This window comes from Thamnophis sirtalis, unplaced genomic scaffold (assembly GCF_051295495.1).
Source record: "Thamnophis sirtalis isolate CommonGarterSnake01/CBP01778 unplaced genomic scaffold, rThaSir2_p1.2 scaffold_1, whole genome shotgun sequence".
NCBI classification, from domain to species: domain Eukaryota; kingdom Metazoa; phylum Chordata; class Lepidosauria; order Squamata; family Natricidae; genus Thamnophis; species Thamnophis sirtalis.
Genome location: NW_028261381.1, coordinates 127,633,172 through 127,657,372, shown reverse-complemented (window position 1 = coordinate 127,657,372; position 24,201 = coordinate 127,633,172). Strand labels below are relative to the sequence as shown.

The 24,201-nt window shown below is 37.9% G+C and overlaps 1 protein-coding gene across 8 annotated transcripts in view; it reads right to left on the bottom strand.

Annotated features, from left to right (window-relative positions):
- TTLL5 (tubulin tyrosine ligase like 5) overlaps nt 1-24,201 on the bottom strand; it is a 146,170-nt gene that overhangs the window by 8,591 nt on the left and 113,378 nt on the right. For 7 of the 8 annotated variants that reach the window (XM_087724422.1, XM_087724409.1, XM_087724413.1 and 4 more), the window contains 3 exons: nt 21,763-21,961; nt 8,692-8,915; nt 2,894-2,979 (listed from right to left, as the gene is read on the bottom strand). In XM_087724422.1, the coding sequence (XP_087580548.1) occupies nt 2,894-2,979; nt 8,692-8,915; nt 21,763-21,961 (509 nt within the window). Of the gene's footprint in view, nt 1-2,893; nt 2,980-8,691; nt 8,916-21,762; nt 21,962-24,201 lie in introns of those variants that run through there. The other variant, XM_087724452.1, reaches the window with a different exon arrangement.

Sequence of the window (24,201 nt, the reverse complement as noted above, 5' to 3'; positions counted from 1 at the left end):
AGTGTCTCTCAGAAATTGAGTTAAATGCCACTTTCAAGTCTACAAAGGAAGAATAGGGAGAGTCTCCTGATAGGTGTACTTCACTGTCAGGTGGCACAACTAAGAATTTTTTCCCCTAGGTTCATCCAATCAGTGAACTTTTGATAAAGATATTTCACAAACAATTTGCTGATTAGGCACATCAAATTGATTGGATTACAATTGGCTGTGCTAATCCTAGTATTTTTTTAATGGAACTATTACAAAGTTACTCTATTCTTTAGAAATCTGCAGTGATTAGTACTCTGGTGAATGAGGTCAAAACAAATGGTGGAACATATAAATGACCAACTCAGCAAGTGTCCACCATACACTGACAACTATTGAATCCCATTTGTGATGCAATTATTCTACATGAATGAAAAATTCTCAAACAGTTTGGGACATTAACAGTTAACTCTAATACAGGGGTTGCCAACTCCTGGTTTGTGATCCACTACTGGGCCATAGCCCATTTTAAACTGGGCTATGCAAGCAGTGGGCAAGGGTGCACACACATGCAGCTCCACTTACGTGATTGGTGGACGTGCTTGCAAAGCCCCATTAGCATGAGCAGCGGATGTGTGCGTTCACGCATGAACCTTCATTTGCAGAAGCCCGGCACTAGCACAATTGGAGTTCATACATGGGCCTCCCGCTCGCACAGAACCATCCCTCCTCCCCCTCCACCGGTCCACCAAGCCAGAAAGGTTGGCGACCACTGCTCTAATAACTGTCATTTCTCTACTGGGGCATATTCACAAGAAGGTATTTTGCAGTGTAATATCTCAAGCTAAAACTAAGGCTGTGTTATCTGAAGTACTATTTGATGAAGGACTGTTTCAAAATTAAGGCAACATGTACAGTTGATTATAGTAAGACACTGAACAAAAGTGGGCAAGATATTAATGCCATTGCTACTCTGTAGGACAAATTACTATTGTTAAGTAAAAACTGCAGGGATTTTTATTGTGGATTGATTATATCACTCCCTGACTTAAGGACAGAATGCCTTACTAAAAGGAAATGTTCATGTTCTTAACACAAAAGATTAATGTGTCACTAAAAAAATTACAGAATATCCTGGATTTATTCTGAAACCCTAGTCATTATATAAACACACTAAAAACTGCTTGTAACATCAGTGATTAAATTAATTTTCTTTAATTTTCAATATGCCAAATTAAGGAGATTGAATTTACCAATGTGAAATTCTACCTAGGGCAGTAATGGCTAACCTTTTTTGGATCGTGTGCCCAAAGAGGGAGGAGCACAGGGGGGTCATACTGCACGCGCGAACCAGAATACCCCCCCCCCCGCTTTTTGCATGCTTTTTTCACTCTACCCAGGCTCCAACGGCTTTCTAGAAGACTGGGAAGAGCAAAAGAGCTTCCCCGGCCCTCCCAGAGGCCCTCTAGAGGCTTCAGGAGCTTCCATGAAGCCTCCAGATGGCAAAAAACGGCCGTATGAGCAACCTGGAAGTTTGGGAACGGTGACTTCCGGTTTGTCCGTAGGGCCGTTTTCCGCCCTCTGGAGCCTTCAGGAAGCTTCACTGAAGCCTCCGGAGCATGAAAACCGGCCGTACAGACGAACACAAAGTGACTTCCAGGTTGCCTGTAGGGCCATTCTTCGCCCTCCAGAGGCTTCACGGAAGCTTCCTGAAAGCTTCGGAGGGCGAAAAACTGCCCTACAGGCAACCCAGAAGTGAATTCCAGTTTGCACGTTTTTTGCCCTCTGGAGCCTTCACTGAAGTCTACGGAATGTGAAAAACAGCCCAACGTGCAAACCAGAAGTCCATAAATCTTTACTTTCCTGATTAAAACTTAAGGTTCTGGCTGCTTACCCCAGGAATCTATAGTAGAAAAACAGACAAATTCTTATTTCCTTCTTACAGTACTCAACACTAGGAAATGGCATGTTATGAACAGGCTTCTGGCATCCATTTACTATTCTTAGTTTCTCCCTTTCACCAAAACTCCATTTTATGAGATTCTTTCAGATAGATCTTTCCCCCTTTTTTTTTCTTAGCATAACTATTAAAATTACAGAGTTACCAAAGGAAAATTTGGGGGAAACAGAGATGCCTATTGTTACCTTAGGCTGGCCCTCCCTCCTCTGGCCTTTTCTTTCTTTGCCCTAAAATTGTGTCAATGGTTCGGGTTCGGCTGTACAAAGGTCTAGCTCTGGCGAATATAATCTGAGGGCCAGCTTCCAAGAGACCTGGAAAATGGAAAAAATGGCTTAGCCTAAAGCAGGTCCCTTGACTATTTTATTTTATTTTGCACTGAAGCCTTTCTTCTTAACTTAAGAACATCCCAGGAAAATTGATAAGAGATTCATGAGAACCAAACATGAACACATTTGCTAACATGGCAGAAACACAAAAATGCAAGCTAATTTAAAGTTTCCACTGTTATTGGTCCTTTTCATGTGTGAAAAATATAGTTCCAACTCTAAAATGAATTCAGTACAAGCAAATGTGAAACCCCTGTTGTCTTTAAAAAACAGAATTGTCATTGGAAACAGAGGGAAAGAAACCTCGATAGCAAAATAAGTGTGTATTATAAGATGCCACTGATGAATGTGAGATACAATCATCCTTTTTCTCTGGCCTGGGTACATTCTTTCCTCCATTAACCATTTCTCTTTTCACCATTTCTAGATTTTTCATTTAAAATGTCATAGTAAGGCACCTTTCCTACTGCTCAGAAGTAAGCAAGCCTTTCTTGGTATTTCCTGGTTGCACCAAGGAGATTTTATCTACTATATACTAGTAAGACGGTTATAGGATACATAAAGATAGAAGGTACTGCAAAAGTGAAACAAAAGGCAGCATTTAAATGAATTAGTAATAGTAGAGTCTTAGTTCGCTCACCTGTGGAGTTTGCAAGTGGCTCACAGGATGCAGCGCTGTTAAGGCTATTCTGGAATCCATTCAGCTGCCTTTCTGTAGAGGTTATCCTGCCAGACAAAACACTAAATTAGAAGGCAGCGCTGAAAAAAAAATCATCTGAGGGGGGAAAGTCATTCTAATGTTCTGAGACAAAAACATCAACCTTTTTCCAGACCATTTTTCCATGTAATAAATGCGTAGCTGTTAGAAATGTTAAGAGACTCTGCCTTCTACTAGGTCAAGTTATTTTTTCCATTTAGCCCCCTACTGTCTAGTTGGCATCAGCTCTCCACAGGCTTTGGAGGAGGGAGTTCTTGTTTGCTGCCTTCTTTCTCAACAAATTTAGGTTACACAGATGAAGCATTTTGTTCATTTCGTATCAGAGAGAAAAAAAACTGAAAATGTTGAGTGCTATGAGGTACAAAAGTAGCATTTTTGTTGTCTGTTTACATCCCACCTTTATTATTTTTACAAATAGCTCAAGGTGCCAAACATATCCAACACACCTTCCTCCCACTGGCCCAATATTGTTGCTTATATTTGGTTTAGGCATCAATTCAGAATGGAAGCACCCATTATTATAGCTCCCGGGTCAGGAGTGCCCATAAAATCTGCATGGATATAATCTAAAAATGTTTGCCTTAATTAAAAGAACTTAATTTTATTGATAAGTAAAGAAACATTCCTATGCAACATGCTCATTGTAAGACTATCAAAAGCTGTAGAAGTCATAGAAAAACTCTTGAGCACCTTCCAGTCTTCAGATGCCAACATTCAAAATTTTTGGGAGTGGCTCTATTGGTAAGTTGGTTGGGGAATTCTGGTAAATAAAAAACCACCCGCCAAGGATACCCAGATTGGGGAAAACTGATGTTTAAACATACATACAAGGTGGGTAATCACAATAAGCACTTGTAGTTTTGATGAGTTGTGTATCTTCCTAAATAAGAAGTAAACAACCCCTGGAAGCCAGAAGAACACATTAAAAAATGGCTTCTAGCCCCATAGAACTTCTGAGAGAGTTTGGGAGGCAAACAGATAACTTGAGCAAAATGACTGGGTCAAGAAATAGCTAATTTAATTTATCTTGAGTCTTTTTATTAGTTTTCCCTATTTCCTCAAACACATACAGTATTGCAGGCTAACTCTGCCCACAGCCTGGAGTTTGATCCTGACTGGTTCAAGGTTGACTTAGCCTTCCATCCTTACAAGGTCAGTAAAATGAAGACCCAGATTGTTGGGATCAATATGCTGACATTCTGAAGCATATACCAGAGGTGGTGTATAAGCTCTAGTGCTATATGCACAAAGATTGAACAATTTGACATTACCAAAATGGAGGAATGGATAGTGACTGTGTGGAACTTGCTGAAATAGCCAGACTGACAGCTCTGATCAGAGGAAATTTATGATCCAAATTTAATGCTGACTGAAAAATCTCTTAGAGACTTTATGAGTGAAACAGAAAAAAACATTAAATTATGACATGGTTTTCATTACAAAAAATAGATAACAAAAATGCAATTCATGTTGTGGTGATAAGATTAGGAGGATAATTTATACTTATATCAATAACAGCTAAAAAGAAAATCAGAAACTATTTCTTTACTTTTATTACAGACTTTGGATTTTCTTTTTTCTCTCCTTTTCCTCTACAGTAGTGTAAATGTTAGTTCTTGCTAGTTTTCATCTTTAAAAAAAATGAAACATATACATATAAAAGAAATCTTGGTGGAATTCAAAATCAAGCTGCAAATAGAAACAAAAAACAAATTATTTGTTCTAAATGGCTGAAGAATGGAAAAATCATGGTCTCGAATCATTCAGGAAATACTTTCTTCTAAGTGTTTTGAGCCAGTGGAAATCTCTCCTGTATGCAGAAAATTTGATTTCTTTTTTCCTCTTTTGAATCTGTTTTATAGCTAGGAAATATAGGAGGATACATGAATCAATGAACCAGATCCCATAAAGATTTTTTGTGGAATCAACATCAGTTTTTGGGGAATATATTAGGCACCCCTATTTCTATATACCTCACATGGAAATCATGTATGTAATTCTATAAATGGCCAAGAGAGACTTGGAAACTATACTATATCCTGATGAACAGCTCAGAAAGTATGTCTTGAATAGCTTCTGGAACCCTTTGCTAATTAGACTGTGTTCTGAAATTATGTTCTTTGTTCTGAATAATTGTTTTTTTCCCCAAAGTGTCTTCCTTCTTCCCTCTTTTGTTCATTTTTGGAGCCAAGCTTTTTCCAGCTTTCCCACACTCTTGCATGTCACAGAATAGAAACCACAAAAACACAGTTAAATAAAGTCTGTCCAAGGAGCTGCAAATCTATCTCAAGAAGATAAACATACTCTTTGCCAATACGTGAGTACAGCACACCGGCATCTTCAAATACACATATTATTGCTTAGCAAGCACCAGAACCCACTGAAATGGCTTGTCACCTGAATTGACACATACATTCCTCTCCCAACAGAGAAAAAAAAATCACCCATTAATTTGATTGGAATGTCCACTTGCCAAAGTTACCAAGTATTTATCAAATTTGTCTGAAAGAGGACTCAAAGTATGTTGATTAGCAGCCTAACTTATCTCAAGGATCATGATGGCTAACAAAATTCTAGCATAGAAAAAGCCCAATGATTTAAAACAAAGATTTACTGGTTGATAAGCTAGGCATAAATCCAGGACAGATGCCTCCCACTAAATATGTATATATAATAAGGCCAAAGATCTTCTGGCAGTGGCTAGTGACCCAATTCTTTAACAGTGTGAATCAAGGAAAACAATATATTTAAGAAAGTGTTGACTGAGAGAAGTTGATTTCCCCCAGAAGGGATTGGTATCATTCTACATCAGCTAAAATATAAGCCCATAAATAAAATAAATTAATTTTGAAAATAACAAAACATTTCAATAAGGAAAGATATTTTTAACCCAAAATGTTAGTTTGAAATCCTAAAAATGATACAGTAATCCGGTGGGGCAAAAATGAAAGTGATGAGTGAAAAGCAGAAACAGTTGCAATGTTCATCTTAACAATAAAATCCATTCTTTGTGTACTGTGAAAGATACTGACCATAGCAAAGATTCTATAGTTAAAATAAATAATTTGATGATGCCCTTTGACTGGGCTCAGAGAATTTCTTACACAGGATTTTTTTAAATGTTCTAAACAAGTGTGATGAAGCAAGTGCGAGAAACCACAGTGAAGAAATTCTTTATTATCAACCCAGTAATAAACATGCTTCGATAAAATTAATTTTGAGGGGAATAGTTGCCTGTAAGTACACTGGCACATCAGGACCATCCATGTTTTGGCAACTCTGAACTATATACATTTTTCTTCTATAGAAAACAAAATGAACTTTGTTAAGGTAATTATGATTTAATAGCTGACCAGCTGCTGTAAGGCTGTAAACTGGGATGATGAAATGAGAATCAGTCAGCAGGGTTACTGCCACTTTAAGAGGCTGTCTATATAAGGGTGGCCCTGTGAGGGTGGTTCCTCTCTCCATGTGTGCTTCCGTGTTATAGATTGATTGACAGCCTGGTTTTGCCGTGTGTGTGTCTGTGTGTGTGTCTGTGTGTGTGTGTGTGTGTGTGTTTGTGTATCACCCGGTTGCAAGACATGCAATGAGGGAATACATACATATATATATAACTTCCATAAAGTTCATCCAGTATTCTGAGTTTGAAATTATATTCTGAATACCTGTCCATCAATCACAATGATCTCTTATATTTGTCAAAATGTCAAAGTATCATGGAACTAACCAAATACTGGACTTGATACAGATAATTCCAGATAACCCATCTGTGCAATATCCTTAATATATTTAATATATAGTTTAATATATCAATACATACTAACTAGCTATAACATAACAATCATTTTGTGGCTGGTACACACATTCCAGTGTGGGTCCCCCGCCCCCAGCATCAGATGCTACAAGAGGATTGATAGTGTGTGGCGTAGTCAAGAACTTTTCGGTTTTTGTTGAGAGAGCTGGTAATTTATATTGAAAATAGTCACATTAAACTTTGGAAAGGCATAGTTGAGTATAGTATTCTATGTAAGATGAACAAAGCATGAGGCTAGTGGGTTACTGTTACCCATCCAAGCTCTACTGTCAAAATGTTTGCAGCTAATATTTGATTAGTGAACTATTAGCACATGGATAGTTTGGATAAGAAGCATAATATTTAGTATTTAACATTTATTTGAATGGTGTACATGAATGTGCTTTCCTCTAGGTATTACATTTAGATATGTGCATTTCACCTAATCTACAAGCAAGCTCATGCTAAAAATTGGAATAGTACCAGGTGTAAATGATATATCCCTTTATTTCTCTCTTCTCTGTTCAAAATCTATTGTAAGTGCACAGAATAGTTTAATACATATATATTCTCCCAATATAGTTGAGCCAATCTTTGTCCTCTCAAGCCTTTGGTATCCTTATCTCTTCCTATTATGTATTTGTTGCCTATTACCAAGAATTGTTTCAGAATTAATAATTAATTAAAACTTAATTTTAAAGATGATGTTCTCAAGTGAAACTTTACACTTAAAAACTACATAGATATAACCACATGGTTTTCATGGCAATCCATGTGAAATTTGCCACTGGTTTCTTATTGAATTCCTTGTTTCTTACTTAATGTTCTTTCAATTTCCAAGCCTACAAACCCTGCTTAGTTTCCAAGCCTCCAGAGAAAGTTGGTCTAGAGTTATCACTTACTGACATTAGGGCAAGAACAAGCAGACAAAGATTTATAACAAGCTTAACATCTCCAAAGATGGAGGCACAATTTACAATAAACTTAGGGAGGCATCTGTATAAAGAGAAATTTAAAAGGCTGACACTATTTAGTCCAGGAAAAAAAACAAGAAGACCATTACAGATAGTCCTAGCTTCACAAATGCCCTGTTAAGCAACTATTTGAAGTTATGACAGTGCTGAAAAAGTAACTTTACAACTGGTTCTCACACTTAGCGCCCTGGTCACGTGGTCGAGATTTGGGCACTTTGCAACTGGTGAAGGTTTACGACTGTTGCAGCATCCCATAGTCGCGTGATCATCATTTGCATGCTCAACAACTGGCTTCCAACAAGAGGAGCAGCTGTTAAAATTGCAAGTCACGGTCACGCGATCTCATTTAATGACCATGGTGATTTGCTTAAGACTGCAACAGAAGTGAGATGATAACTCCGTCACAATTACATATCGTGGTTAATGACCACATCACTTAGTAATGGACTTACTGGTCCCAATTGTGGGGAAGACTACCTGTAACAACTGAACGTAAAAGAAAATAAGTGAGATTTCACTTTAATAAAATAGGTAATAAATTTATCAGATAATAGTAACTTAGAATCATACAACTGAAGTAACTTAATAGTTAAATAAGTACATACATACTTACAAACATAATTAAATACAACTATAATTAATACTTTTCAGAAATCAATTATTGCAATATGTAAAGAAATCTCCAAAGTACAAATGAACAATGTACAAAAGGATCAAGTACTTATAAATTAATGTATCTGTTATAATATGCAGAGGTAATAAAAAATCCACCATATTCAGGAAATAAACCATATTATCTGTTGTTAAAATCTTGTAGGACAAATCCCAGATCTAAATGTATCCCTTAGGCCAGTGTATAAACTTCCTTATATCCACAAGAAGAAATCAGGGACACTTGCAAGTTAACCTTTAATTTCAGGACTACTTGTGATTGAGGAATATAAACTTACTTGGATATTCTCTGAGATGCTACTTTCCTGATATTGACTGGGGGCTTAGGGACCAAATGTGAAGATGCACTCTGGGATGACATCACTTTGTGCAGATTAGATGCATTCTGGACTTCAGAAATGGAACCTGATGCTCTGCGGCTACAAGCATTAGATGACAAGGCCGTAGAACTGAGACTGGATGCAGAACTGATATTCGATGGTGGGAAGCTGGCAAACAAAGCCTAGTAGAAAAGTGGGGGGGAGGGGTGTTAGAATTAAATTTTTAGGACTAATAGAAGCGTTCAAACGATTAGATTTCTAATAGGATATTTCCACTTCTGAAAATAACAAAACCGTTGTTTTTGTACAATACTAATTTAACAATTCATTGTATAATGGAGAAATGGTTGAATTTGTAACCCTCCTGTTGTACATGCCTTGCTTAGCTCTGTGAGTGTTACTTTCTGCAGACAGACAAGTAGATCTGTCACCCAGTGGGAAGAGTCAACAAAGCAACATTTAACAGCATAATTGTCATAGGCTAAGGAAAGGTCAGAACTGTTTTTCTTGGGGGCAGCAGATATACAAAAATCTTTTCTTCCTTTGTTTGGTTTTCTGGCTGCTGTGTGCTCCAATCAGCATACAAGGACAGAGGAATCTAACACTGACCCAGTCTTGGATTCACCTTCAAAGAAAACTACCCTGCTGTGGTCCCTTATAACAGATGCTGAGGAGACAGGGGAAGCCACTTTTGCGGGGGGGGGGGGGAGACAGCAAGGATTAAAAGTTTTGATCACAGAGAAAAGATTGACTAGGGTAAATATCACAGCAAACACAAACTAAACTGAACTAGAAATGTTAATCAGACACGAATCAGCTGTAATTTGAGATGGAAGACAAAGGAATTTCAGACAAATCTCTCTAGCAATAGTTTAAAAGCCAAAAATCTGTATTGTTTTCCTAGGTGGAGAATATTCATTATTTTACAATATTAGAAAACCAGAAAAATCAGAAACTTGTTGATGACTGAAGTAATGCATTTCCTCAAAGATAATCCTATATGACAAAATAGGCAACTCAAGGTCAGCAAATATAAACTTTGTCCAGCCTAGAAAAGTGCAATTAATACATCTGGAGGAATCAATGAGAGCTGTTAAAGAGTGAGCCAAATACTATGTACATAGCAGCATGAATTGGGTTGTATTCAATATAAACATTTCCAACAAACACTAGCATTTCTATAAGGCTACTTGCATTGTTTTAAATTCCATTATTTCCCATGTGAAAAGTATTCTAGGCCTTATTATTCAGATGTACACACTAGATACTAGACTTAGTAATGGAACAAGATTTCAAGAGAGCCATCGACTTACTAACTAGAATGGATTTTCCCAACAATCAGTAAATGCTATTTGTGAAATATTAGCTCAATACAATTTCAGTTAAATTCAAGCCACAAAGAATCCAGCCATTAGTTTTATTTCATATATTCAAATAATGTTAGGGTTTATATATACAGTATTCTTTTTGAAATACTGTTAGTTTTCCATTATACCAATGTTTCTGATTTGACAAAAAAACAGCCCGTTTTTGTGAAAAACGCGTTGTTTTTTGCTCTTTTTTGCTCCCACCCCACCCCCAAGAGCACTCTGCAAGCCCCCCCTCCCCCCGGCTATTCATGCCTTTTATTTGGAAAACACGGGACCATTTTGGGAGGTTTGCAGAGTGAAAAACTTTTTTCCCCTTTTGGAAATCTCTTTAGTTAGAGTGATTGATAAGAATTACATTGGTCAAGTGCTGTGCCAGCAGAAACAAGTCTTAGATGCTGCAGGTTGTCAGTGATTTCCTTCTCCAGCACATGGATAAATACACCTGGAAACATCTACCTACCTACCCTCTCTCTCTCTCTCCGTACCTATCTACTGTATTTCTCGCTCTCTCTCTCTCCACCTACCTACCTACCTACTCTCTCTCTCTCCCTACCTACATACTGTATTTTTCTCTATCCCTCTACCTACCTACCTACCTACCTACCTACCTACCTACCTACCTACCTACCTACCTACCTATCCTTTCTCTCCCTACCTACCTACTGTAGCTCTCTCTCCCTTTGGAACGAACTCCCCGTGGAGATTCGGACCCTCACCACCCTCCAGTCCTTCTGCGCCGCTTTAAAGATCTGGCTGTCCTGGCTGTCCTGGGATTAAGATTGTAGCCCCACCCGAACTGTGTGACTGTTGTGCTCTTTTTTTTAACATGTTGTATTGTATACTGTTTGTCTCCCCCCCCCTTTTTGAATTGTGAGCCGCCCTGAGTCCCCCCAGGGAAAAGGGCGGCATACAAATAAAGGAAACTAAACTAAACTCTCTCTCCCTCTATCTACCTACTTACCTACTCTTTCTCTCTCCCTACCTACCTACTGTATCTCTCTCTCTCTCTTCCTCTACCTACCTACCTACTGTATTTCTCTCTCCCCCCCTCTATCTACCTACCTACTTTTTAAAAAAAATTGCCTCTTCACAACCTTGGTGCGTCTTATACTCTGAAAAATATGGTAACTGCTGCATTTTTCACCAGCTGAAGTTTCCAGGAACTCCTCAAGGGCAATCCGATGTAGAGTGACACTCAATAGACCAACCAGAAGATGACCAAGGCATGAGTGACCATGGTTAAGGCCACTTGATCTAGGAATAGATGCAACTGATGCATGATATACCACTTGATTGTTAAGCGGGACTCATGAATTCTTGAGGATCGTCAGATTGCACACAGTGTTTGTTTTGGGCAGTGCAACTCCATCCAGCACGTGAGAGTTATAATCCTAGAATCAGAGGACCTCAAAACCCCAAGCCACTCAGTCTTGCCAGGATTCAGCTGAAGCCTGTGGTTTCCCATCCAGACACTCTCAGGCTCCAGACACTTGGATAAGACATCCATATTACTGCTTAATTTGCCAAGAGCACAGGTGTACAGTCTGATATTACCAACATACTGATATACTTCACTGTCTAGCAATGGATAAGCTCACCCAGCAGTCTCATGTCGATATTAAACAGAAGAGAGGAAATCACCAATCCCTGTGGAACCCCAAAGTGGGGGGCCAGGGACAGAATCTCTCCTCCCCGCTCACCCTGGACTAGAATGGACTCCAGAGAAAGGAAGTGAACCAGCACAAACTCATGCCGCTCACCCTTAATCCTTCAAGCTGATCCAGAAAGATGCCATGTAGAAAGCCACCAAGAGGTCAAGTAAGGCAAGGATCCTACCTAAGCCAGAGATCACCCAAAAGTATTACTAATGCTTTTGAAATGAGAAATGAAAACTGAAATGAAAAATTCCCTACCTTTTGACAAAATAAAGAGAGGATGACATATGTACACTGTAATATAAGGTACCTTGCTCAATAGTAGTAACTGTGAAAGGATCTTGGCATCTTAGTGGACAATCATTTAAATATGAACCAGCAGTGTGCTGCAGCTGCCAAAAAAGCCAACACAGTTCTAGGCTGCATAAACAGAGGAATAGAATCAAGATTTCGTGAAGTGTTAATACAACTTTATAATGCCTTGGTAAGGCCACATTTGGAATACTGCATCCAGTTTTGGTCACCACGATGTAAAAAAGATGTGGAAAGAGTGCAGAGAAGAGCAACAAAGATGATTAGGGGACTGGAGACTAAAACATATGAAGAACGGTTGCAGGAACTGGGTATGTCTAGTTTAATGAAAATAAGGACTAGGGGAGACATGATAGCAGTGTTCCAATATCTCAGGGGTTGCCACAAAAAAAGAGGGAGTCAAACTATTCTCCAAAGCACCTGAGGGCAGGACAAGAAGCAATGGATGGAAACTAATCAAGGAGAGAAGCAACCTAGAACTAAGGAGAAATTTCCTGACAGAACAATTAATCAGTGGAACAACTTGCCTCCAGAAGTTGCAAATGCTTCAAAAAACTGGAAGTTTTTAAGAAGAGATTGGATAACCATTTGTCTGAAGTGGTGTAGGGTTTCCTGCCTAAGCAAGGGGTTGGACTAGAAAACCTCCACAGTCCTTCCAACTCTGTTATTCTATTCTATTCTATTCTATTCTATTCTATTCTATTGTATTCTATTCTATAAACTGGAAAATAATGTGGGAATGATAGGATAAGAATCTAATTAATAAAACATTGACAAAGTTGCATGTGTGTATGCGTACCAATTTTCTGAAATATGACCAAATGATTAATCTAATTTAGTAGTTTGCCCACAAGCCAATAAGAGGCACCTTCTGCCACACTCTCTTGAGCAAGAAATCTTTAAAATGTCTGTTAGAATAGATAAATACTTGGAAATCATAGCAGTTTACACAATGTTGGTTCTGTGACTTATTCAAGAAATGGTTGTGAATAAGTCCAAACCACAATTTACACAAATAGGAGCTGATAATATGCTATACATAGCACTATTCAATATAATGAAATACAGAAAAAAAAATCATCAACAGCAACTCACTAGCATTCAGGCAGCAGGAAAAGAACTGAAAATCTCATCTCCTACCATCATGTGAACAGAAATATACCGTAATTGCCCATGTATTCCAAAGCGAAAACCATGTACAGGATTTTGATTCTCCTGCTAAAGGAAAGTCTCTGGTGTTTGACATCTCATTCTGCAAAGAGGACTCAATGTTGATTTGGAAGTAGACAGAACAGGTCTACAAATTGTTTGAACTTTCCAATAACTCTAGGGAAATAACTGGAATTATTATTTGGCATCTTAGCCTGGAAGACCTAAACTGAGCACACTCCGTATCTTTGACCTCCACCTTAGGAAACTCCCCTTTTATGTTGTAAACATTTGGTTGAGAGAGTTTTCCTTTGAGAGTTCATGCTCCGCAATAAAAACTAATAAATAGTATGATGGTTCAAGATTTTGGTGGTCTGTTTCAAGGAGGGCTAAGTAATCAGTGAAAGGTTTTCTCAGTTAAGGTTCTCAGTGTCCTAGCCAATATGATTAATGGTTGGATGTAGGAGGCTCTGTAGAGAGCCCTTCTTCCCCATTCCTGTTTTAAAGGAAGTGACAGAGATCAAATGCTGAGAACTTGGAACTGGATGAGAGGGATTTGGCTCAGTGTTGATAGTTTCTTGTACAACTGCAGCTTCCTCTGCATCTGTTCTTTTCTTTTCTTCTGTTCTTGTTAAGGGAGATCCTTGAATACAGATAGTCCTCGATTTACAGCAGTTCACTTAATGGCCATTCAATGTTACAACAGCACTGAAAAAAGGGATTTATGACTGTTTTCACACTCATGACCATTGCAACATCTCCCTGGTCATGTGTTCAAAACCCGGATGCTTGGCAACTGGTTCATAGTTATATTTATGATGGCTACAGTGTCTCCGAATCATGCAATCACCTTTGGCGACTTTCTGATGAGCAAATTCAATGGGGAAGTCAGGTTCACTTAACAATTGTGTTACTAATTTAACAGCTGCAGTGATTCACTTGATAACTGTGGCAAGATAGATTTCAAATGGGCCAAAATTCACTTAACAAATGTCTTGTTTAGCAACAGAAATGTTGGGCTCAATTGTGGTCATAAGTCGAGGACTACCTGTATTTGTCAGAATTCATTCTTCATTTCTCTCATATTTCCCCATAAAGACAGTAATTAATGGGCCATTGCCCTAAATGGATTATTGTGGGGCTAGGTTCTTAATAGCAGAACCAGCATGTAAGCTGCTAGGTTCTAAAAAGAATGCCAACTTCTTCCTCATTAAGGCCAGACGCTTCTCTTTATGACTGAATCTTTTCTGAGGCTTCAAAGTAATTGCAGCCATCTTTCATTATTTGTAAAAGGAAAAATGTGAACGGATACAAAATTTGGAACATTTCAGCGTATAAAAAAAAATCTGTATATGATACAGACATATAGAATATACATTGTTCAAGAAAGTATAAAATATACATATATCTCTATGTATTTTTTCTCTAGTAAAACTAGAAAGGATGATCAAGATGATAAATATTTATTTATAGAATATTTAGTTTAGCTTCAGTTGATTGTAAATACCACCATCAATTCTAGTTATTTTGGAAGGAAATTGGAGAAAAGATTAATAGCAATTGAATAGTAATTGGAGGGTATTAGAAGAGAGTGTTTCCTGACACACATTCTTGACCAAAGTACAGTACAGTATGCTGTATCAGATAAATCTTTTTTGTCTTAGCCAGGAGATTCTTCTAGCTAACACTACCAGTATCATATCGCCTGAGTAATAACATGGCCTACAAATGCATTGATTGACAATTTCTACTCAATTACATTTGTTTTTTGAATACCATACATTGTATCTTTAATTAAAGCAGTTTGATTTGTATCTAATCTCTCAAATTTGGAACTGTCAAGTTGCTTTGAGCATAATCACAGAATTTATGTGGCTCCTCATTTGGTCCTTATTAGAGGTATCATTAGGGTTTAACCGGCATTAACAAGTAACATAATAAATGAATTGAGGCCTTTGAACTATGGTGCTGGAGAAGACTCCTGCGAGTCCCTTGGACTGCAAGGCGATCAAACTGGTCAGTCCTAGAGGAGATCAACCCTGACTGCTCTTTAGAAGGCCAGATCCTGCAGATGAAACTCAAGCACTTTGGCCACCTAATGAGAAGGAAGGTCATACTGGAGAAGAGCCTAATGCTAGGAAAGATTGAGGGGAAAAGAATGGGACGACAGAGAATGAGGTGGTTGGCTGGAGTCACCGAAGCAATAGGTATGACCTTAAATGGACTCCAGAGGATGGTAGAGGACAGGAAGGCCTGGAGGAATGTTGTCCATGGGGTAGCGATGGGTCAGACATGACTTCGCAACTAACAACATTAATAATAATAATAATAATAATAAGACTAGTAAATGTATATCTTCCTTCTCAGTAAAAATACAGCCTCCAGAATAAAATAGAAAAAAATAAATAAAAAATAGCATAACTGATCTAGTACAATAAAAATAATCTCCCAAAGAAGGTAGATAAAAATAGTTTCTACACCTTTCATACATAAGGAAGGATGACAATCCAGTGGTCATTCAAAATTCCAAAGATTTGAGTACTTCAATATTTATATATGTCTGGAATTGCCAATGTGCCTGTTTATTTCTTTGCACTAAAACAATCCTGAGAGGATCTGATAATCTGTCAAGATTTTAGTGCTTATAGACAATTTTGTTTATCTCAACTTTCTCATTTATAGGTCTACATGAACTACCCCTCCCAGAACCTCTAACCAGCAAGTCCAATATATTTTCAAAGGCAGCAGGCTATATGTAAGGCTAACCTGTAATTCAGTTAGTAAGGAAGTAAAAATTAAAGAGTTCAGGATTTACAATCTAGAATTACAATCCTGCAAAAGCCAACCATTGAATCATTTTACCATTTTCATACAAAACATGTGCTCTAAAAGTGAGTTAATCACCTTTCTGTATAGCAAGCTGTATCTTAAATGCTTTAAAAACCAAAACTCTGGAACAGGTATAATACATAGACCCTTTTCTTGGCAAAAGATGTGTAAAAAAGACTGAACCGAAAAACAATAATTTTAAAGGCTTATTAACAAAACAATCCAGATTCCCTCCCCTTTGCTCAGATAACCAGTTAGAGAGAGCAAGTTCTTCGTCCTACAAGAATGTAAATCAACAACTCTTATGAATACTATCTATCTCATATTACATGCAAGAATTATTAAGATGTATGTCATACACACTATACAAATACTCTTTGAAGATCACTGATTCATGAAGAAAAAAGAAGCAAGAAAATAAACAGAAAGAAGACTCAAACTGAAGAACAGAGGGAACCAGAAGTTCCTAAACTATGAACCGCAGAAGCCAGATCCAATTCCTTCTTCTCAGCTGTTGCACTAAAAATACATTTAATAGATTCCTGGCATGACTTTTGTATGTGGCCTACAAAAGTAATTTCCAAAGTAAGTTATAGCAGAGTGAGCCAAAGATAAAAGAACCTGAAAATAATGTAAAGAACCAAAGACAGTGAAACAAAAGGGATAGGCAAAAAACAAGGACGGTATATAAAAAACTTGCTGTATACAGTACCAGAGAAATAAAGAATGTTAACTATTTTAAAACAGTTGTTATTAACATTATAACATGACGGTATTCTTTCATTCCGATAGTCCAGAACCACCCCTTTTAATTGAAATATGCACTTTAGGAGATTTCCCACTTTTAACTGTGTGTGCGGGTGTACTTCCCCGATCAGAGTTACTGTGCACTTCAGCTGTCTTCCTGAACCCATAGCTCTTACTCAAAAAGGAGGTGGGAGCCATGGCTTGCGGGGGGGGGGGGAGGTCAACCTGCACCAATTGCACCTTTTTCTGGACCAGCAGGCCCTGCTCATGGTGACTCATTCCTCAGTCACCTCGCAATTCTACACTGAAACATTTGTTTTATATTTAATATTTAAGTTATATTTCAGGAAGAAATCATATATTTAAAATGAGAAAGGGCCATAAGCATAACTATTTAGGTAAGCACAATGCTTAATTTCTTATGAAGACTTGTCATAGAATAGTCTTCTAATAGGAACAACAGCACCCTATTATTCAAATGACCGATTAATTCACTGTAAAATAAAACTTCATTTTAGCGTGCATATGTCTATTGTTTTAATTATACACATCTAAATTAGCATCTATTATTTTCAAATGTCTCCCGAGAGACTCAGGAATTGCCATTATTATAGTCCAAGAAACTGAGATCACTACATAGCTAGGCGGCCTAAGGTACCAAAGCCCAGGGAAAACAGGAGAAGACTCAAATTCTGTTCTTGTTCATACATATTATGGATAAGACCATTAAATCTATTCTACTTTATTTAAAGTGCAGAGAAATCACAACAACAACAAAATATATATTATCAAGACAATGATTTTTTTAGTTGCAACATTTGGCTCTGAAAGCTGGACCATCAGAAAGATTGAACAAAGGAAAAATGAATGTCTTTGAATAGAAGTACTGACTAAAACTGTGGAGAGAATCTTAGGATCCAAGAACAAATCCCTCAATGCTAGAGGAAGAAAAACCAGGAAACTCATTGGAAATCCCAATGATGAAGCTATAGCTGAAATATTTTGGACACATAACATTGAGTAGGCAAGAGTCACTGAAGACAACCCTGATCTTGGAAAAATTTAAGGAAATTGAAAAGGGGTGATAGAAGACAAGATGGCTAGAAATTACCACTTATGGAATAAACATGAGTTTTTAAGAACTCAAGAGAAGCAGTGGTTGACAAATAATCCTGTCCAAATTTATTTATTTATTTAAAACATTTATATAGCTGCCCACCTTAGAACCAACTCTGGGTATATCCTAATCAAATGTTAAAACAGCATAACAAACATAATAAAACTATAAAAATGAATACATTAAAAACAAAAACTTGGCCCCAAATCAAACTTCTGAAGCACAGTCACCTAATCTTATCCAGCCCTTGGTGGGGAAAGTTTCAAAGCTTTGAGGAAGGTTAGGCGTATAGAGACCTGCTGAACTTCAGAGAAAGAGTGTTCCATAAGGTAGGAGCTGTCACAGAAAAGGCATGCTTCCTAACTCTCATCAATGGCAATATTTAATGGAAGCTAAGAGATGGAACCAGGAATGTGTCCACCAGTGGTGGGTTTCAATTTTTTTAGAACCTATTCTGTGGGTGTGGCCTATTTTGTGGCCGTGGCTTGGCAGTCATGTGACCGGGCAGGTATGGCCAACTTGACATTACTCATGCACACTCAGTCACATGACCACACCCCCAAGCCATGTGGCAAACCTTTTTGGGACTCCTATGAAGGGAGGGGGAGAGAGGGGAAAACCTCCCCAAAATAGACAACTGGAGGATTAAGGGCTGAAATTAGGGAGATCAAAGAAGGCAGGACAGAGAGGAATCCAGTAGAAAGCTATCATATGGTGGTAAAAGAACTTTGGGAGATCGGAGGAGGCAAGACAGCGGGGAATCCAGTATAAAGCTAACACAAATTAGCTTGGTAGACATTTGTTTCTTATTCCCTAAGGTTAGTAGGAAATATAACAGTAAACTTGCTGATCACTGAGGGTAGGAATATACAGTTATAATCCTGGGTTTTTTAATATTTAAATCATTTCAATATTTTACTACTCCAGGCAAAGCGAGAGCTTCTGCATTAAAGCCCTTTTCTTTAATAATGGAAACTTCAGTATTTCCTGTGCCTGAGATGTGGCAATGAGCTTTGTAAGTCTACCACAGAACTGTGCTAAGAGGGACTGGAAGAGGGAGTGCAGGAGATGCAAACAGAAGCTTAACAAAGGATCACTTGAAGAGAAATTCCTGAGTAATGGCTTTGCCCCAAGCCAAGAACAACATCATCTCCATGTCAGCAATTAAAAGAGCCAGGCATCATGGCCCCCTTCACACAAGTTAACTTACAAGGTTACCCAAGCAGAGTCCCCTTGCATAGACATTAAAAACATGCCTAGTATTTCTCCTTCACTAAAAGTTGGAAAAAGCTGAAAATGAAGGGAGAAGCTGTATGAGCAGACCTCATAGAAATTATCAATCTATTGGAGGTTTCTCCCCCCACCCACCTTTAGCAGTTTTCTGTCCAAAATTTTTTAGGAAACCACAACAGAATTTCAGTTTTGGCTTTCTTCTGTACCTAATGCTCACAGTTAGGGATACAGGATTTTTGAAAACATACAGCTAAGAAAGTATGCTAGAAAAACCATACATTTGCACAATAGATTCAAGTATGATCTCATAAAGAAACAAAGCAATTACTATGCCATATTGCCTTCATGGAAATAAGCTTTGCAGTGTTAGGCTTTAGCTAAAGTTGCTATTTATTATAAGCTAAGTAGGGCCAGCTAACATGAAGGATAATGTTGTTTATTCTAGGCACAATTTAAAAAAAAACATGCTTGTTAAAACAATTTCATGCATACTTAGTAATATATTTTCAAAGCTTTTAAGTTATTAAAATAAAGTAATATATGAAAGAAATTAGATAGACTGCAAATATATTGGGGAAGAAAACCTATTTTTACAATACTGATTAGCAATAGCAATAGCAATAGCAGTTAGACTTATATACCGCTTCATAGGGCTTTCAGCCCTCTTTAAGCGGTTTACAGAGTCAGCATATTGCTCCCAACAACAATCCGGGTCCTCATTTTACCCACCTCGGAAGGATGGAAGGCTGAGTCAACCCTGAGCCGGTGAGATTTGAACAGCTGAACTGCCGAACTGCAGTCAGTTGAAGTACTGCAGTCAGTTAACCACTGCGCCACCTCGGCTGATTAAGGTGTTGGATTAGGAATCAAGAGATCCAGGATTCAGCCTGCCTTTAACAAAGAAACCCACTAGATGACTTTGGACCACAGCTGGGTTCCTACCGGTTCGGCCAAGTAGGTAGTATTTCAGCAGCCTACGCCCCTGAACCGGTTCTATTGGCGGTGCCATAGGCGGAGCCATCTTGTTTTTTGCTTCTATGCATGTGCAGAAGCAATTTTTTCACTACTGAGTGAACCGGCAGTAAAAGAATCTGGAACCCACCCCTGCTTCGGAGTAGTCATGCTCTATCAGCCCAGCCTACCACACAGGGTTGTTGGTATGGGGGAGGGAAGGAAGAGGGAATACCCTCTTAGGTTTCTGACTGAAATGCAGGATATAAATACTAATAAAAATAAACCAAAGAAAAAAGAAATTTGGCATTATTGGATACAAAATCCAATGCATCAACCAGTACAAAAATCCACAGGTTTGTGATTTTGACAGAAATCCTAGTTTTGTTATTTTAATTTTCAAAACTGAGAATCTGATTACAAATAGTACATTAACCGGTAATGTAAATTTCTGTACAGAGCTGTATGTCCCTACGCCCTTTTGTTGCTTCTTGACTTCTTGTGCAACCTAGATACTGTTAAGCTTTTTTTCTCTCTTTCCCTGCTCTTTCTTTATATGCCGATATAATTACTATGCAAATCAAAATACAGATAACCCTTGCTTAACGGCCATTCATTCAGTGACCATTTGAAGCTGTAATGATGCTGTAAAAGGAGACTTACAATTGGTCTTCAAAGTTCCAGCCATCACAGCACCCCTGCAGTCATGTTATTGTGATTTAGGCATTTGGCACTTGATAGTATCACAGTCAGATGAGCATTATTTGTCATCTGGTGATGCAGTGGTTAGAATGCAATATTTCAGACAAACTCTGACCATAGCCTGCAGTTTGATCCTGATGGGCCTCAAGATTGATTCAGCCTTCCATCCTTCTGAGGTCAGTAAAATGAGGACCCAGAGTGTTAGGGGCAATGTGCTGACATTTTAAACTGTGCAGAGAATGCTATAAAAGTACTATGGGGCACTATATAAATCTAAGTGCTATTGCTATTTGTGAGCTTCCCTACTAGTTTTCTATAAGTAAAATTAATGGGGAAGGTCACAAGTCTCTCTGGTAAGTTGCTTCTATCCCACTGTACTCATGTCACACCTTGCAACCTTCTATGCGCTCTCCCCTATTCAGCAACAGATACCTCCAGCCCCGCCATGCTTGCACTGCACACCATACCTTCTCTTCCTTCTCGCCTAGTTGCAAACTACATGGGACTACTTTAACAATTCCCAATCCTCACTTTACGACTGCATTGCTTAGTGATGGAAGTTCCAGTCCCAAATACCATTGTTGCTACATATATATATATATATATACCTCATTAGAATCTGGGATATCTATAGCTATATCTCTATATCTCTATATCCCTATCTATCTATCTATCTATCTATCTATCTATCTATCTATCTATCTATCTATCTATCTATCTACCTACCTACCTACCTACCTACCTACCTACCTACCTACCTACCTACCTACCTACGTACGTACGTACGTTCATACATACATACATACATACATACATACATACATACATACATATATATATATACACACAAACTTAGATATCCCAGATTCTAATTTTAACCGTATTTGGTTCAACTCCATATGGGATTATTTTTGCCTATATATTTTCCAAATAATATTTAGCCTCATACATGCATTTTAGTCACCTGATGCCGTGCTCGGCTGTGGTCCAAAAGTTGCCGTGACTGAAGCTTCTGCTGTTGGAGCTGCTGCAAGGCAAAATGGAGCTGATAGCTGCCGAGGCTTGGCGGAGTCTTGGGATGCACTGGTTGGCTTCCTATCAACTTACTATGTATGCTGTTTTCTGTATCCCCTTCCCAAGCGAAACTGTCAGATTGTAGCGTCCTGTAATGAAAAGAGTTTCATTTAAATTCACTTAAAATTAGTGACGTGTAATGTCTGAAAACGAGGAAACAGTATCCCCAATTATCTTTTTTTTTTCTTGCTGACCTGAAAGTTACAAAAATGTTGCCAGCCGTACAATAAAAAAGAACATAGCCTTCACCATAGCCTGCTAATCAAAGAAAAAAATATTATGTGGGTTATACCATGAAACCTCTTGGGTAAGAAGATTTTTGTGCTTACCATGTATTCCTGTTTTTTTAGGGGTGTAAGAAATAACTCATTACTTTCGAAACACAACCTCTCTTTGAGTCAGGAGGCTGTGTCTACTGCAGCTTTGTTTGTAGTTTATCTGGGGATCATTACCAAGGACGTTTAATTTTTGAATTGTTAGCAGCTGAATGTATTGTAGGACTTGACAGTATATCAAATTATGATACACACCCAAATCCTGCTCTTCAATATCTGGAAAAAGTTCAGAAACTTATGAATAAGTGTCAGTGGAGATTCTCAATCATTCAGGTCATGGTTGTCCCAAAGGTGCTTTTCCAAAAGGCAACTGGAATTTCTTGGTTTTTTTCTTTGAAAACGTTTTGCTTTTCATCCATGAGAACTTATGAATAAGTAATAACATTAGCTACCACAATGTATATGGTATATATAAATGTATTGTATTCTAGGAGGTCCCAAGAACAAGAAACTGTTCAGATTCCTGGATTGTAAGTTTACTCAGCCACGCTTTCATATTCCACATTCCTGCCAAATGTTCTACCCTAGCTGATCCCTGTTTGTCTGCTGTGGCTCAGAATATACAGGCCTATTATTGTAGAATTCATTATATTATCCCTGACCTTGTAATATAGTTTTGCTGAGGAAGCATTTCTGCAGACAAATACACATTGATTCTTCTAGAATGTCTGAAATAGGCATTTTAAAAAATAATTCAAACCAATTGATGCTTCCTTTGTTTGTTTTAGCTTCATGTGTTTAAAGTATTCTTCTTGATCATGCCTTTCTAATAGTTTGGATCACCTCAAGGATAACCTAGAGTAACCTTCATGGCAGCTGTTTCTCTTCCAACCATTATATTAATTTGGGGATTTATTATTCAACTTGTGAGGCTACTTACATAGTAGAAGGACATATTGTACCTGTATTAAATCAGTATGGTCAAGATATGATGTCCAACATGCTAAAAACATTAACCTAATCAGCTTCCCCCAAAAGAATCTGTTTCACAGATGAAAAAGACATGGAATATGACAGTGTTTCATGTAAAATATCCTAAAGAGCAATTTTTTGTTTGGAAATTACTGAGTTTTCCCCCAAGTACTGCATATGAAAAATCCACAAATATTCTCCTAAATCAAATGGGGTTGTGCACCCTCTTGGCTCTTGATTGTGGCTCTAGAACAAATCAAGAGGTTATCCAGGCATAGAAAAAAAGTTTCTCCTCAAGCAACGAATGCGATCAGAATTTTGATGAACATCCCAAAGCTCAAGCTGAGCCCAAAAGAAAAATCTATGTGAATCAGCTAAACTCTCTGTGGAAAGACGAGGTAAATGAATATTGAGAGTCCAAAGGATGCTGGCTGATCTTGTGATTTTAATAGCTGATGTTTTGGACTGGAAGTGCTTCTTTCTGAAAATCTTTTTATAAACCTATTTTAAAAATATCCAATTATGCACAAATCTAAATCACCTCTGTTTCTTGCACAAAATAGAACTTATATCCCAAAGTTCAAGTTGAGTAAATTGGAATAAGTTGTTATATCAAGTTGTGTGTGCTTGTTTGTGTTTTCTTAAGTAACAGTATTCTGCCAGCCATGACACTGCCATTAGTTTGGAACATATTTTTCATTAGTGTTGCAAAATAAATTACAGTACATTCTCTCTCTCTCTCTCTCTCTCCCTCCCTCCCTCCCTCCCTCTCTCTCTCTCCCCCACACTCCCTCCACACACACACACACACACACCCCAAATGCACACCATGCAAAGGTCCAAACTGAAGATTATAGATGTCTGAATGAGATTCAAAAACATTTTTAATATTTAGATGTGGATCACATGGATAAACTAGAATGCAAAATAGGTAGAAAAGAGAACACCAGGATAGAACAAAAAAGTGTGTATGGTTATGAGGCCTCAGAAAGCTAAACTTGAATTTGTCTTATTCATTATACTAGCATTAACATTTTTTCAGAGAAAGAAGTTTTTCAAATAAGCAAAAGTCTTTTCTAAAG